Here is an 18,227-nt window from a genome sequence, read left to right as displayed (position 1 = left end):
TTGTGAGCATTAATTTGCCCTAATATATATCATCAATCAAGACAATATTAATATTTATTAAATAAATTTTAGTATTTGTTATGGTGCCTAAAAAAGTATTGTCTAATTACTAAAATAGATAAAATAATTAATTTTAAATTTAAAAATATAAAAATTAAAAAATTTTAAAATTATTATAAAAAATAATTTAGACAAAAATTAAACACCAAACAAAAAAGACTCGCCATAAATCTTTTAGACAATAGCTAGTATGATAATCTGTGTATGTAATGTATAAAATATTTGTTGGTCCCTAGTTGGAAAGTCAACACGCTGTGTATATCATTGACTCATGACTGATTCATTGGATGGACATTCACTTACACTGTTCTGTTCTGTTGTGTCTTGTGTTGTGTTGTTTTTAGTGTTTATTTCTATTGTCAACTTTTTCGGCCATTTTATTCGATTTCATTTTCAGTTTTCAACCCACTCATCATCACTCTACTTATATGTCAAGTAAACCCCCAGATTGCTCATTTTTCTATGGATGGAAAATGAATTCAATTATTAATATAATTATCAATATTAATGTTTAACTTATTATCAATTAAAAAAACAAAGCTAAGAAAACACTACGTGCATTTTCTTTTAAGAAAGAAAAAAGGGGAGTTTTTTAATTTATGAGCTATAAAATTATTAATGTATCTATATGCACGAGCACGACGACATGCAATACAAAATAAGAGTAAAACTTTGTCTATATATATTTTTAAATTTGTCCCTTTTTGTTTTATTTTGTATTCGTAGCATTTTTAGGATATCTGAAGGATATTATTCAAATTATATACCAAAAGAATGATGGGACAACTTGATCTTATAAACAATATTGGAATTATAAAAAATAAATAAATAAATTGGGGACCAAATTGTGGCAACATCGACAAATTCCATGTTAACAAAATTTGGTCTAGCGGTAATTATACTCATAGTTGCTAAAAACTATCATAAAATCGTTTTTTGGTATATCAAAAAAGAAAAATAGGAGGAGCCAATGAAATATTTGTACAAGAGGAATGTTAGGGGACCAGCAACTTTTGTAATTTGTAGCCATCAAATAGCCATCAATGATGGTTTTAATGGGGTGAAATTGGTGTGAGATTTCATCCAATGGCTCGCTTTTCTTTGTTGGTTACATGCTAACCAGAATTTAACAAAGTTGCTGACCCCTAGACTTTTCCTTTGTACAATGCGCACAATAAAGGTTTAGGGAGTATTAGAGATATAATCATTAGTGTTATCTTTTTCCATCAGCGTAAACTTTTGAGATGAGTGGTATCATGACATGGTATTAGAGCTTATTTGTGGACTATTCATATAAAATCTCTACTTTTGTTTAGTTCTTATCAAATTTTTCTTAGTTTTAAGTTAGTAAAATTTAAAAATTATCTATTTTAGTCTTTAGCATTAATTTATTCTATTAGATAGCGCTTGTTTTTTGGGACTGAAGGATTGAGATTCACTATTGTGTTTGATGGTCAAAGACTGAAATTAAAATTTCAGTTCCAAAACTTAAAATTTCAGTCTTTTCAATACTTTTAAAAAGTAAGAACATAAGGAACTAAAATTTTTTAGGACATGGACTAAAATTTTAATAATATTGTTTCTCAAAAATACCCTCATTTAGCTTTTTAAATTTTAAATCTATCCTTTAATCTTTATATTTATATTAAATTAAACATAATACTGAGACATAACCCAGTTTAGTATATTTTATACCAAACATAATATAGATATTTAATTTAGTTTCTGTCTCTCAATCGTTATCTCATAGTCTTAGTCTTTTAGTCTCTATTTCCTTCCAAACGCAACCTTAAGTATTGATGTGACAGGTTATATACGTGACAAACTAAAATATTAAGGTGACAAGATGTATTATATTAATATTTAAAATATCACATAAGTACTTATGAAAGTAAATTAATAGCATGAATTAAAATAGATAATTTTTAAATTTTATTATACCAAAATTAGAAGAAGAAAAAAACGTATAGAATCACAATCTTATTTAAACCTAAAAACTTTTGTTATCATATCTCAATTCATTTAATTTACCAAGGATTGGGGGTGACCAAATTCGATTCTGATTAGCTATTTTCCGAACAAAGGCATATAATTTGGAAGAAGTAAAGATAATGATAATTATCAATTTGCAAAAGATAAGCAAGGTAGGCTAATGAAGAATTATCTTTCATCTTTTTCCCTTTTCTCTTTTAAACAATTAATTAGTAATGTTTACTTTAACTTTACGGATGCTTAATTGAATTCAAAAGGCTTCACTTCAAGTATTCTTTGTGCAAAGTGTCATTTTCAGCATCAAAGTTATTTTTGGTTAGAGTACCTTCGAAGTTAGAAATAATAATTCCTACAAAATACAACCTATTTAAGGTATTATTTTAAGTTTTTTTTGTGAGAGTTGTAATTTACAAATCACATTAGCAACGGTATATTTGTCTTTTTAACTTTGTCATTTGAGCATAGGCATGTTTTCAAACATTCACACGGATTAGGGACTAGTTAGTTTTTTTTTTTTTTTTTTTTATCAAAGATAGGAGACTCGAACCTGCAACCTCTTAATTGAGTATGGGGAGACTATGCCATTTGAGCTATTACTCATTGGTTAGGGACTAGTTAGTTGAGTTTAAGATATGTGAAAAAGATATTTGGGGAATTTACTCTAACAAGGAGATTAAATACGATTTAGTTAATATTCTCTTTGGTTTAGTTTATATTAATCTACACAATTTGTTTAAAAAGTAGGCTAAAACTCAAACCAAATTGAAATTGAAGTACCACACCTTCTTATATATAGTTTCATTATGAACTGATCTTATGTGTAAATGTTGAAATAGTTGAACTGTTTTAGCATTAGAATAATATATATGTTATAACTATATTAAAATAAATATGATTAAATCTATAAATTTTCAAATATTTATGGTTAAATGTATAGTTTTAATAGAATAACATATATTATGTTTCAAAAATTATTGTTAAAATTAAAAGTAACGCTTTTTTATTATTTAGTAACGTTTTTTAAAAAATATTACAAAAAGATGTATTACTAAAATATAAAAATATTGCACACGTATGCCCATCTATCCACCCGCGCACGCACACGTGCATATATGATAGGCCTATTAGGCCATATAACTATTATTGGTTTACATATAATTTTTAAATTAAAATGTACATTAAAATTAATCATCATTATTTATACACAAATACTTGATAACTAACTTTTAGTATTTTTTTTTTTTGGTGACGATAACTAACTTTTAGTATGTACATAATATTTTTGTTTTTAAATATTGTAACAAAATATCATTAATAAAGTTTTTTTTTTGAAACTTTAAAAAATTCAGATAATTAATTGTGATATCAACCAAAATATAAATTTAAGTCTTTTACCTTGTATCATTGGCCAAAATATGAAGTACCATACTGATTTTAAGTAGCTGAGATTTAAGTATCATTATCATGTTTTGATATTCTCTTTTTTTTTTTTTTTTATATATATTCATTTCTTTTAATCTTATGGTAATAATATAAGGCATGCCATATGCCATGCTGTATATAGGGGGACCATAGATCTCCATGAGAAGAAACTGATGCCTATATATATAATTTGCTTATTTAATTTGGTATATGCTTATATTTAGAAGCATGTATCAATCTATGTCCAAATAGATGCAGAATTTCACTAGTTAAATATCATATAATATTCAATAAAACCAACAAAATCAAAACAAATGATATATTATATTATAGTACTTAGTAGGCTCAGGTCAAACTTTGAACTAATTACATATTTAAATTCTAACCTCATATTCCTTCTTTGTGTGACTTGTCAGGAAAAGGCTGAAATTTGAAAAAGAAAAAAAATTAGAGGTTTGAACTTTGTGAGGTTATCTCCTTATTTTATAAGTGATTACTAGTTGGAAAATATTTTATGTTAAAATGATAATTAAAAATTATTAAAGATTTAATATATTTTTTAAAATTATTTGAAACAACATATGTCTATATTTTAATTATCATTGAAAACATGTCAATAGTTGCAAAGTTGAAATCCAATGGGCTTTTAATGTGTCCAAAACCTGTAAGGGAGTTATGGATGCGAGAGTCTTGGTAGTTTTTGTGTTAGGCCTGCAAGTCTAGAAAAAAAATTGAAAATTCATTATTTTGGAACAATAAAAAGTAGTAAACACGTACTAAATGATCAAATTTTTTTTTTAATATGACTAGTATTTTAAATTTTAATTAAATTTAATTCGGTAAATATTTTATATTTTTCTAAAATTAGAAGATATATTATTATTCTCTCTCATGTATTATTGCATATAATGTGTTTATTTTGCATATTCTTAAAATATAAAATTAAATATATAAAAAATTATAATTTATTCTCTCATTTCTAAGAGTACCAAATAAAAAAAAAATACTGGAGTACTTGTCATTTAATTAACTATTAAGTATTATTACTAGTGGTAGTCTCTAATATATTAGGTTATTGTTTGCTCATATTTAATTTGAAGAACTTATTTAATTCAATTAAAATTTAAAAGACATTAATTTGCATAAAAATTAAGGAACAAAACTAACTAATAAACATTTACTCCATAATAGCATCTAATCAACTCGTACTTCAAGGCACACTAATGGAATTAAATTTCCATAACTAACTAATAAGTCTCAGGGTTCCTCATAAGTCCTACAAATATATATAGCAGTGTCTAATTAAAATTATATATTCATATATAACTAAGTAGCAAAATTACTACAAAAATAAGAATTAAAAAGGAAGTTGGGCAACTGCTGACGAAACAGAGGTAGAGACGGCTACGGTGGCGGCGACGACGACGGCAGCGTTGTTACTCTCAGCATGACAAAGTTGGCGGAGCTTAGTAGGGACATACCAAATGGAAAGGCGAGGATGAGCATTGAAGATGGCATCAATGTCCCAGCCCTGGCGAGCAGCTATCGCAACTAAAGGCTTGTAACACGCTTGCCTCCAGGCGCCAACGTTCTCGCCTCTCTCCTTGAAGGTTCGTCGGAGCTCGTTAGACGCGTCCTCGTCGAGGCAGTGCAGTGCATAGCAATGTACGTAGTGCCTCATCTTTGGCTTGTTGATGTAGCTTGCACCTGCTTTCTTTGCATACCTGAATACTTGATTTGTTACCTGCGCTACCAAAATTCGACAACAAACAAATGTTATCTCATCCTTCTAATAATATTAAAGTATAAGTCCACCAAACCCGAATAAACTTAATTAATTTAAAATATAAATTTTAAAAATAAAATTTATTTTTTTAATCTATTGTTTAAGTCAGAAAAAACATTGTTATATGATGGAGTTATATATACCTAATGTGAATGTGAATTTTAACTCCATCATTATATGATAGATAAGAAGTCAACTATATTATGGTAATATAATTCATCTTGCAACATCTTTTACTAATGGGTGTATGTGATATTGTGATATCTCAAAAGAATAATCATAAACAGTAACCTACTTATTGCCTACACCCATGCACATCAAAGTAACATTGAATAGAATATGGGCAAAGAACAATTCATCAAAGTAACAGAATCACAGGAACTGATGGATACGTGTCAATTAAAGGGAGAGGTGATTGTGATTGTTATGAGTGCATGCTAGAATCTAAGAAAAGATGCAATGCAATGCATGACTTTGACTAACGTGTGTTAATGTGAAAAGTTAGGGTTACTAAACCCTATATATATGGTTCTTCTTTGTGACCGGACAATACATTTCACCACCGTAAGGATGCAGAATCTCAGTTTAAGAGTGGGACCCTCTCACGAGACTCCCTGACTCGTCACGTGTTCCTTCTTCTAAGCAACACAAGGAACCATCAAAACTGCAGAGACTTACTCTCACTCTCAGAAACCAAAAGATAAAAAAGGACAAATATAAGAAAAAAAATTCAATTTTATTCATTTTTGGAATAAATTCTTTTTATGCATGCATTGATATCAATATTGATTTCCTACCCTATTAATTAAGTTTGGTTTATAAATAAAATAATTAATATGTATATCCGATGATTTAAAAATATTTCTATGGTTATCAAATAGAATTTATATATTTAGACAACATTTTAAATAATAAATTTATAAATTTATTAGTTTTTATGATATGAAAATATATGCATAATTATAAAACTATTTTTTATTGTAATTGCAAAAAAAAATTGAAGTATAAAAACAGAGAGTTTTATATTAGTATAGAATTTTACAATGCAACAAATACACAATTATAGGTGATAGGATAATTTTTTATTCTATCAATCCAGTGAGAACATTATTTTTTTTAACCACATTGTAATAAATATAAATGATAATGTAACAATTATTTCACGTATTATATAACAGATAATGAATCAAATCAACAACCAAAAAAATTGATTTACTTCACGTATGGATAACATTAATTAATGTAGCAAATAACAACGAACAAAGAAGGTAGCATAGGAGAGAGTTAGGGTCATATTATACCTTGGTGGGGCATTTTTCCCCACGGTCCTTCGCAATGGCTTGAACTTGGATCAAGAACTCACGGCATTGTTCATAGAGATGAAAAAGGTAGTCCAATCCATTCTTCTTGCCACGTGCCACTTCCCCAGGCTCAGTCACTATGAAGGGGTGCTCTCTTTGCCTTTCTCCGCCACTGCCGCCATTGCTCCCTTCAATCATGTCATTCTCTTCTCCTTCTAACTCTTCCTCTTCACCATCCTCGTTGTTGCTTCTATTACTTCCCTTATTATTTATCTTGTTGCTTCTTCTCCTCCTCCTTTCTTGCTGCACCTGCTTCCTCCTCTCTTCTCCGCCGCCTACCACCTCCCACGTACTCCCTCCCCCGCTTCCCGCAGCCTCTTTCTCTTGTTGCACCGGTTCCTCTGATAAACCTGTGTACACATGCAAAACTAACATCGAGTTATCCTATATTTTTTCAGAATAAGTAAAGTATTAAATTCAAAACATTTCCTATATATTAGGATATTATGTTTTGGCTAATAATCAGACCCATTTCACATATATACTTTAATTAATTAATGTATCAATAACATCATATTATTCATATATAATAGGTTATGTATATAGTGTTTAACTTGTAGCATTATATATAAAATGATACAAAGAGAAAAAAACACACACATATATGTTGAAACTATAAGTCACAACAACAAATAAATCATGTTAATTAATAAAATAATGAAATTAAATCTAAACAAGGTATATATGTGTAATATATTTAATTTGTAGCAAGGAGTGTGTATATATTACCAATGGTAGAACAGTAACTTAATATAACAGTAGTCATTCATCAAACTTTTCAAAATGACTAGTGTAACATAGATTGACTCATTATATACATATAAGTATAATGATATGATTATGATATGTAACACAAAAAGATAGTTACTATATGATTAAGGGTTGAGTTTAAGAACTTGGATATTTAATTTATTTGGAAAATGAAAATAGAATGAGTTATTACCTTCTTGAGAAAGAGCGTCAAGGGCGTTGGTGGTGGTATCGGTGGTGCAGAGGAAGTTACGGCGTTTGATAAGCTCCTCTTCCTCAAGACGGCGGCGCTCAGCTCTAACGGCAGCCTTAACGCCGTACCTCTCACCGACGAGAAGGTCCCAGCGGAAGATCTGAGAGAGGCTATTCATCATGTCGTCGATCTCATCGTCTTTCATATCAATAAGAGTCCTCACCGTGAACCCTAGCTCCGCCATCTTCGCCGCCGTGTAGTAGCGTATACCGTAGGCTTGGAAAAGCTCCTCCAGACCTCCTAGGTCAGGTCTCTTAGGCGGCGGGAAGGACACCGAAGAAGGGGAGACAGCAGGGGGAGCAACGGTGTAGTCAAGGATCTGAGGCGGCGGACGAGTGGCGGAGGATGGAGGAGGAGGAAGGACGGTGCGTGGGTCCCACTTGAAGAGGCTTGTTGTGAATGCGTCAGCAGGGTCCATTGAGTGTTGAATGTTGAAGAGAGGGTTTGTGAAGTGAGATGAGAAGAAATGATGCAATGTAATTGTATTTGTGTGAGACGGTTTTGGTACTGTGTTCTAATGTTTCGATCTACATAAATATTTATAGAAAATATTTATAATTATTATTTTTTTAATTTATGATTGATTGTACTCTTTGTTGTATTTATTATGGATATTATTAAATGTACTCTTTTTTTTTTTTTTACTAAAGATATGAGACTCGAATCCGCAACCTCTTAATTGAGTATGGGAAGTCTATGTCATTTGAACTATTACTCATTGGCTTATTAAACGTACTCTTTATTGTACTCTTTATATAGGTTTATATTGTAATAAATCAAATTAATATACATCAATTTATATATCTTAGTGAATACATAATAAATCGAATCATCTCTAATCAATTTACATGTATACCTATTGCTAAATTGAATATAGCTGTATTAATTTATATAAAAATGTCCATTAGAGATATGCACTTAAAATTTTTTACGTGTAATTTTAGAATGATTTTAGTTTATTTAGGTGTTTTCTCCTAAACAGCAAGAATGTAACCCTGCAAGCATTATACAATCTCTCACAAAAGACAAAAATCATAAAGTCTGTGGTTTAATTTATTTTTTATATATATTTTATATTTTAATATATATTTTAGAATAAAACACATAAACAAACTAAATAGAAGCTAATATTACGTAATAATCATAATGTAATAATATTACATGATTTATTTGATTGTTTATATATAAATCAAATTTATTCAATTCGATTTACACCTTCTTAGATAAATTAAATTAATAAGATTGGAATTAGTAAGAATATATATAAATCGAAATATATAGCTTTGATTTAGTAGGTCTAGTATATAGTAAAATGTTAAAATGACTAACAGATAGTAAATTGAATGTACAGACTTCGATTTATTATGTTCATAGTAAATTGAATGGATTTAATTCAACTTAAAGGTATTGTCACTATAGCTAAATTGAATGTATTAGTCTCGATTTACTATATATATATATACTATTCAAATTCAGTTGTTTCAAATTACAATTCACAACCTCTCCTATCACAAAAATGCATCCTAGAGAGAAAAGTTAGACAACAACACCAGAAGATTCCAATTTTTTTTCCTTATCATTCAAGAAAGATAAGAAGAGTTCGGGATTAAAAGAGGAATTGAAAACCCTAGAAAACTACTTTGCAGTGAACCCAAGCAGGAAGAAATTAAGAAGCAGAGGATTCTAGAATAGAAAAGATTTCTTGAGAAAAATGAAAACAATGAATTCTATTGAAAATGTAAAATCAAAAGCACACTAAGAAAATCACAAATCTGTATTCCTCACACCTATTTATAATTCTTTAACTATCCACTAAACAGTTCTCTCAATACTCCCCCTCAAACTGAGGCACGATTTGTCTCGAAGTCGCAGTTTGAATCTGTATTTCTGAAACGAACTCAGGGACAATGGTTTAGTTAAAGAATCGGCCACCTGATCTTGAGAGGGTATATTAACAACATAGAGAGATTTTTTATTTACTAAATTCCTTAGAAAATGCAAATCCAGCTCAAGGTGTTTACATCTACTATGCAAAACTGGATTTGCAGCCAATAGACAGGGACTCTGATTGTCACAAAAGATGGTTGGTGACATAGGTTGTGGGATTCGAAGCTCTCCCAAAAGCTGCTGTATGGACATTAGTTCAGTTTGTGCAGCATACATTGCCCTATATTCTGCTTCAGTACTGCTCCTGCTCACCTTTGTCTGCTTGTTACTCTTCCATGAGATCAGATTGCATCCAAGATAAACACAAAATCCAGTGATTGATTTTCTATCATCTAGATCTCCACCCCAATCAGCATCTGAAAAAGCCAACAACCTAAAATCAATAGATTTAGAAAATAATAATCCATGATCCACTGTACCTTTCACATATCTCAGAATTCTTTTTACACTCTTCCAATCCAGCAATGTATGCTGATGCATAAACTGAGATACTTTGTTAACAGCAAAGGCAATATCTGGTCTTGTCATTGTGAGATATTGAAGTGCACCAACTATTGATCTATACAGTTTGGGATCATGAAAAGGTTCTGAGTAATGAGCTGAAAGCTTTGTGTTGGACATCATTGGGGTAGGCATCGAATTCGCAGTCTCCATTCCAGCTCTCTTAAGTAATTTAGATGCATATTTGGTTTGTGAAATGTGAACACTACCTGTAGACAAATATGAAGCTTTCAAGCCTAAAAAATAACTAAATTTCCCCATATCCTTTAACGAAAAAATATTGTTCAATTGATAGATTAATTTATCTAATTCTGCAGTATTATTACCGATAACAATCATATCATCTACATAAACTAACAAGTAAATCACATTAGAATAAAAAAATCTAGCAAACAAAGACACATCAGATCTGGTTTCTTTAAATCCAAACTGTTGAAGAGTAGTAGATAATGTTTTATACCAGGTCCTCGGTGCTTGTTTTAGACCATAAATGGCCTTGTTTAGCTTGCAAACTAGTTGTTCACCCTTTGTAGAGTATCCCGGAGGTTGCATCATGTATACAGTCTCATTTAAGGTGCCATTGAGAAAGGCATTATCAAAATCAAACTGTCTCAATGGCCAATTTAATGAAACATCAATAGTTAAGATAACTCTAATAGTGGAGGGCCTTACCACTGGACTATAGATTTGATCATAGTCTATACCTTCCACTTGATGAAAACCCTGTCCAACAAGTCTTGCCTTATACCTCAGAATATCACCTTTAGCATTTTTCTTTATAGCAAACACCCACTTACTTCCAATAATTGTGGTATTAGTTGGTGGTTCTGTTAATTCCCATGTCTTGCACTTCTGAAGAGCAGCAAACTCTTTATCCATTGTCTCTCTCCAGTGAGAACATTGTAACGCTTCAGCCACAGTCCTTGGAGTATTGTGTAGTAGATCAGTTTGTTGAACAGTCAAGACTTTTGGTTTGAACACTCCAGATTTCGATCTTGTTGTCATCGAATGAGCATTTGTTGAAGAGATGGAATGAAGGATAGTTTCAATACCACTAATAGGAATCATGTCCGGAGAAGAATTGGTATGAGATACTGAAGGTGGGTGACATTCTGAAATTCTGATCTCATTCTCATGACTAGAAGTAGTGTCATGAGTGTCCAAGCCTGAGTGAGAAGGAGATGCTGTATCGTGTAATGGTTCACTTGTAATTTGTAATTCAGTATCCAAATGTATACTCAAAGACTTCGTAGCTTGATTCGATGAAGACATTGATGGTGGAGTTGAATCAATGATGGTAAATGCAGGGGCCTTAAGCTGGCTGCCACTCTCTGGATTATTCTTGGAAGAATCATCTATGCCCAAGGTGTTAGAAAACAATTTTTGATATGGAAAAGTATGCTCATGAAACAACAGATGTCGAGCCATATAAATTTTACCATTTTGTGCCATACACTTATAGCCTTTAAAATTTGAATCATATCCTAAAAATAAACATGGTTTAGATTTGTAATTAAATTTAGTTTTACTATAAGGCCTTAAGAAAGGAAAACACATACATCCAAAAATTTTAAAAAAAAAGTATAATCTGGTTGATGCTTAAAAAAACCTCAAAAGGACTTTTGTTATCAAGAACTGCGGCGGAATCTTGGAGCTGTATAGATGATCTTCCATCGAGAGGCTCTGAATTATTAACATTGCCGTGTGTCTCCATGTGCTATAATTGTCTTGAGTGAGTTTGTCTGAGACAGGTGAGAAGGTCTTCTTGGAAGAGTCAGAGAGGATAATCTCCATGACAAAGATGAGAAAGATTATAGGCTCTAATACCATAAAAGAGGAATTGAAAACCCTATAAAACTACTTTGCAGTGAACCCAAGCAGGAAGAAATTAAGAAGCAGAGGATTCTAGAATAGAGAAGATTTCTTGAGAAAAATGAAAACAATGAATTCTATTGAAAATGTAAAATCAAAAGTACACTAAGAAAATCACAAATCTGTATTCCTCACACCTATTTATAATTCTTTAACTATCCACTAAACAGTTCTCTCAATAAGGATAGCAAACATTCTCTAGAATTTCGTTTAAATTCAAAACCATAGCTAATAGTAGAACTATAATAGATATTTTTTGTTTCCTACTGACACGAGCCCACATCTTTGCTTTTCTATCGATCTCTAGTTCTAATCTCCCTCTCAATCCGATATTATAGTGCCAGTATAGACCAAAATCTCGTTATGGTCCAAGATTCCAAACTGTAGACATGGAGGACGACTCGAATCATATTTAGGATTTTAGAGGCAATGGGGGGAAGGGGGGATTAGCCTAGGGTTTCATTTCAGTTTCAACGAAAGGGGGGGATGAATTAGAATGGCGCCGTTTAGGATTTAAAAAAAAATAAAAAAATTTACCACCCGGACCGGGTCATATAACGCAGCTGGGTCACTGTTTTTCATCAAAACCCGTCGGGTTGAACCGGGTTTCACCGGGTTTGTTGCATGGCCGGTTCAACGAGTGGCTCGGTCCGGTTAGGTGACTGGGTTTCCGGTCGAACCGACCGGGTCGAGCCGGGTTTGATAACTATGTTTAGGAGTATTCATAGATCGAATCGTATCCACAGATCTACGATGAAATCGGTATTCGATCCGAAAATCGTATATCCGATCCGTAGACTGATCGGATCTGCACCCTTCAAGAATCGAATCACGGATATCTGCTTTGCATCCGTGAATCCACATATCCGCACAATAATAATTTAAAAAAAATAAATACATATGTTAGTTATTTTTAGCCTTTCAGAAATTCAATTCGCCCTAACCTAACCCTAATCTCGCACTTTATGAGTTCACGGCGCCGCAACCTGCAACCATTCACTCCCAAGTCCCAATCTCTCACCCACCCTCAGAGACACCAAACCACCCATCGGCCACTCCGTCTTCCTGACCACCGTCGAAAGCTGCTGACCGAAGATCTCATGATGTTTCTCCCTCTTCGTGGCGTGCTTTCTCTCAGAGCTCTTCCTCGCGAAGACGCATAGTTAGGTCGGTCCCATTCGTTGCGTTCTCGCCTGTCACTGTTGCTTCTTCCGTGACTGTGGTCCGTGGTTGGCGGTTCAGACTACTCCCCGCCTCGCTCGCGTTCTCGTTGCCGGGCTCCATCGGCTTAACGTCTTCTGTTCTCTATTCTTAACTTCCTCCGTTTTTTGTTCCTGCCACATCGCCGTCCTCCATAGTTATAATTTATATCGTAGTTATAATTTGGTAACTGCTTTCTGTATTTTGTTATTTTAATAAGTATTTTTTAATTAATAATTGACTAATAAATAATAAATAATCAAAGCTAAAAAATAAAACTTTTTAGAAAAAGAGAAATATTTATTGATTAAAAAATGAATTAATTCCAAACTTTTTCTCTTGAATAAATTATTTGGTTCGCTTATTTTTACTTCAACAAATAAAATCAAAATTAAAGAAACTTTACTTCACTCATTATTTTGGATTAATATAATTAGTTACTACATAATAACAAGATAATATTAATAATATTTAAATTAGTAAGTACAAAATAATAATAATAATAATAATAATAATAATAATAATAATAATAATAATAATAATATGTTTGGCATAATAAACTATACTTTATATAGTGAGTAAATATTTAAATTGGTCTCTAAAAAATTATGCGATCTCCAATTTAGTTTTTGAATGATTTTTTTTGTCAAATTCATCCCTAAATGATTTTAGTTTAGTCACGTTAGTCCTTCCGTCACTTTCTACGTTAACGGCGTTAACGGAAAGTAATGTGACATGTTAAGAGACAGATCAACATTAAAACACTATCGTTTTTAAGGGTGAAGGGCAATGATTGAAACTCCGTCATTTTGATCTCTCTCACTTTCATTTACTCACAAGTCACAAAAACACACAAGACGAAGAGTCTCTCTCTCCTCCCTTTTCCACGTCGCTGAGAAGATGAAGAAGTCTTCATCCCTGTCACCGATTGAAGCATCCGGTGTGGCGTCTCTGTTTCTCTCACAAGACTCTCCGTCTCACTTCCTTTTTGACGCTACTGAAGAGAAGACAAAGAAGCCTTCATCATCGTCGCCGATCGAAGCATCTGGTGCAATGTCCCTGTTTTCTCTCACAAGACTCTCCCTCTCATTTCATTTTTAACGTGCTGAGGAGAAGACGAAGAATCCTTCATCATCGTCACCGATTGAAGTATCCGGCGCAGCGTGTTTGCAAGTTTGTTTGAGGAGTGGCTTCACAGTAATTGAAGACGTGACCGACGACTATTTTTGTCATTGTTTAAGGTTTTATTTTGTTCTGGTTACTAAATTTGTTTTTAGGATTGTGCCGTTGAGAAAAATTATTTCTTGTTAGTGTTTTTTTGTTGGAATTGAAAATCAATTGTGGGGTTAGGGTTTTGCTCTTTGTTGATTCATAAAAATTGATGAAGAATTATTTTTTCTTAATATTAAAGGAGCACTAGTTACCAATTTCTTTTATCATTGTTTATGTTTAATGTTTGTTTTGTTGTTTAGTTTTGGGATCGCATTTTCTTTGCATAATTCAATTTTGTGGAAGGAAAATTTTTCTATTTATTTTTTCTATTACTGAACTTTTCTTTAGGATTGTACCATTGTTAAATTTTGTTTTTTGTTGGTGTTTCTTGGCTGAAATTGAAAATCGTTTTTGGGATTAGAGTTTCGTCTAGTTGCTTAAACATTTTCAATAACTAAAAGTTGATTAATTCCACCATCGCAACCTCCATCTTCACGAACCATCATGCCAGCAACCTCAAATTTTGCCATTTAAACCGCTGCAATTATACTGTATAGGAAGGGGATATATATGCAACATTTTGGAATTAGGGTTTGTTATTTAGGGACTAATTTGACTAAATTTTATAAAGATATTGTATTGACTGTCAATTAAGATATAGAAAAATGTGCTGACAAGTAATTTAACGTGCCACATCACTTTCTAATAATGCCGTTAACGTAGAAAGTGACGGAAAGACTAACGTGACTAAACTAAAATCTTTTGAGGATGAATTTAACTAAAAAAAACTTTTAGAGACCAAATTAGAGATCATATAATTTTTGAGGAACTAATTTAACTATTTACTCTTTATATAATCTTTTCATATTTATTTAAGACCTTGAATTCTAGACTCTTTCCTAACTTAAAAAAAAAAACAATGTAATTGCCATGATTACGAGGGTTAGGACCCTTATCAAGTTGTTTCTTCCCCGGTAGTGGGAGAGTAGTGGTGTTTTCCCGAGACACGTTTTTGGGGGGTTCCTTTCCTTTCTTTTCTAACCTGTAACTTCATGAAGGTTCCATTTGATTTGAAATAAACAAGAGCAATGGCATTTAGTACGAAGATTTTGTTGAAAACTAACTGGACTATGTATATATACTACTGTCTATCTAAGAAACCGAACTAGCTAGCTAGCTAGTTCTATGTGTCTTTACTCTTTACGAGGTTATATATATTACTACTTATTACTTGTAAGAAAAAGAAACAAGATATAATGTTGTTAGCATTATTCAGCTACCTCGGTATTAGTTTTGTGTGCAGATATTTCCTATTCATTCATCCATATCTTCTCATTTTGTGCTTTGACCTTTACTTTTGATTTGACTCTTATTTTCTGCTTCTCTTTAATTGCCTCACAAATGCAATCTATGTTTTTGTGCTCTTCCCTTTATATTTAATTATTTATATAAGGTTTGGAAGGTCCAAATTAAAATTAGAGAAAAAAATAAATAGATTCTGATTTTTTGTTCTGTAGATATTTTTGTCTTTGATTATTAAAAAATATTTTTAAATCCCTAACTTTCATAAAATTTGGACGGATTAATTCTTGACGGAGGCATTTGGACAGAGAAACTGATCCGTCCAAATTTTGTGAAGGTCAGATATTTAAAAATATTTTTCAATAGTCAGAAACAAAAATATTCGCGCGACAAAAGGTCAGCACCTATTTATCCTTTTCTCTTAAAATTAATAGTAATATTTTTAGAACACTTAATAATATTTTTTCATAAAATTAATATACACGCCAAAAAAAACTCTATAGAGATTAAATAAGAGTGAAATATTTAAAGATGGAGATTATGTATGTTTTTTTTTTTCAAAATACCATGGACAAATTTGAAAATAACAAAATATTGGAACGAATTAATTTTTTTAAAATTTATATAAAATAAATACACTGAAAATGAATTATATTTTTATTTTATTTTAAATAAAAAAATATCAATCAAGTGGATAATTTAACAATCATCTAATAAAATAGTGTATGAATAAGAAGTAAGAATATGAATATTATTATAAAAAGTTGAGTCAATGTTGATTAAAAGAATTAATTTGTGATTTTTCTTTACATTATACATAAAGCTAATTAAAACTTAGCAAGTTAGCTTCAACCGGTAATTTAAATTATGTATCTATTATTTTTAATATGACACATATTTAACATTTATTTAATTTACAGTATTCCATAATCATACATTAGTTTTTTTTTTTTGGTATAGAAATAAAGACAGTGATATATTCTGATATTATAATTTTTTATGTTTTTTAAAATTATAAAAGATATACAAATTAAAAAGTCTAATTTTTGTACGTTAATTTTTTTTAACACAAATCAGACAATCTAATTTTTATATTTTTAATAAATCAGACAATTTAATTTTTATTTCTCTAATTAAATTATTTCACATTTAAAAATAAGGTTTAATTACTCTATTAGTCTCTATAGTTTCGTGAAATTTTTAATTAGGTTTTTATATTTTTTTTTAATTGGATCCCTACACCTTTTTTTTTTCAATTAAGTCCCTCTTAGTAGTAATTGACTTAATTTTATAGGGACCCAACTAAAAAAAAGAATTGGTATATGGACCTAAATAAAAGAAAAAAAAAGTATAGGAACCCAATTAAAAAAAAATTTGGTGCAAAAACTCAATTAAAGAAAAAAAAATATAGAGACCTAATTAAAAATTTTGCAAAACTATAGAGACTAGCAGAATAATTAAACCTAAAAATAAGAGTTCAACCGTCCACATTTCTAAAACACTTACCATCCAATGTGAAAAACAAAAATTTCATCATAAATTCATACAATGATAAATTGTGTGTCTAAGATAAGAAGGAAAGTTTGCACATACTTAAAATTCAAGTTGTGCAATGACTGCATTGGGAATAAAGAGAGAGAGAGAGAGAGAGAGTGATTGATGAGATGAGTAATGAAGATTGAAGAGTCTCTTGTCTTTCTCTCTCAATGTATGAGGTGTTGAAGTGGGGAAGACTGAAGAGTAGTGCAGTGGCTTCTTCCAAGAACAAGTACATACAATTCAGCCTTTTTGCAAAGGGAGCCTTTAAAGCCCAACTGGAACAATTGTACTTTCCCTGCATCACTGTATCTCTATGTGTCTTTTCTTTCTTTTTCTTTTTTACTTTATTCATTTATTATTACTTTTTTATTAAATGTTTGCAAGGTAATAAATGTCAAATTACATAAAATAATAATTTTTTTATTATTTTTTAATGATTTAGTTTCAAATATTATATTAGAAACAACAAAAAAATTTAATATATAAAAGTGGACACTTTAAAAAAAAATTAAATAACAAAGTAATACAAGTAGAACATAATAAAATTTTAAGAAAATTAAAGAATTTAAATTTGATCTAAAATTAAATATGATACAAATGATTTTTATCAAGTTAAAAAATTCATAAAGCTATTTGTAAGTTGTCCAACTTGCATAATCAAAGTTTTAGTCAAAATTGAGTAAAGTATCGTTTTTGTCCTCAATATTTGGGGTAATTCTATTTGTGTTCCTAACGTTTAAATCGTCCTATTTATATCTCTAACGTTTGTAAAAGTGATTCAATGTTATCCTGCCGTCAATTACACATCATGAGCCTTTAGTTTGAGTTTTAAAAATCTCTTCTTGAAATTAGAATACAAATGTCTGGGATAGAATCGATGATCTACTCCGAAAAATAGCTCATCAAATGTTAAAACTAATTCCTACAACATTTACATAATTCACTTTTCTAGGGACATAATTGAATCTAAACACAAATAGTGGGTATAATATTAAAATCGACCACATTCAAGTGAGACCTAATTGAGAAT

At 30.8% G+C, this 18,227-nt stretch overlaps 1 protein-coding gene across 1 annotated transcript; it reads right to left on the bottom strand.

Annotated features, from left to right (window-relative positions):
* Nucleotides 1–4,746: 4,746 nt before the first annotated feature.
* Nucleotides 4,747–8,275, bottom strand: LFY (floral meristem identity control protein LEAFY). The gene is made up of 3 exons (XM_016313667.3): nucleotides 7,565–8,275; nucleotides 6,562–6,971; nucleotides 4,747–5,218 (listed from the first exon to the last, which is right to left on the bottom strand). Exons 1-3 carry the CDS (start codon nucleotides 8,040–8,042, stop codon nucleotides 4,832–4,834), a joined length of 1,275 nt encoding a protein of 424 aa, XP_016169153.1. The 5' UTR covers nucleotides 8,043–8,275; the 3' UTR covers nucleotides 4,747–4,831.
* Nucleotides 8,276–18,227: the final 9,952 nt, after the last annotated feature.

Source organism: Arachis ipaensis, chromosome B8, assembly GCF_059453495.1.
Source record: "Arachis ipaensis isolate K30076 ecotype BB chromosome B8, ASM5945349v1, whole genome shotgun sequence".
NCBI classification, from domain to species: domain Eukaryota; kingdom Viridiplantae; phylum Streptophyta; class Magnoliopsida; order Fabales; family Fabaceae; genus Arachis; species Arachis ipaensis.
The sequence above is the reverse complement of the archived record's forward strand: the minus strand, read 5'-3'. Positions and strand labels throughout refer to the sequence as shown.

Coding starts and splice junctions, on each gene's coding strand:
- LFY (XM_016313667.3), bottom strand. CDS start 8,042: ATGGACCCTGCTGACGCATTCACAACAAGCCTCTTCAAGTGGGACCCA. Junction 6,972..7,564: donor TGACGCTCTTTCTCAAGAAG/GTAATAACTCAT, acceptor ATGTGTACACAG/GTTTATCAGAGGAACCGGTG. Junction 5,219..6,561: donor GGGAAAAATGCCCCACCAAG/GTATAATATGAC, acceptor TTGGTAGCGCAG/GTAACAAATCAAGTATTCAG.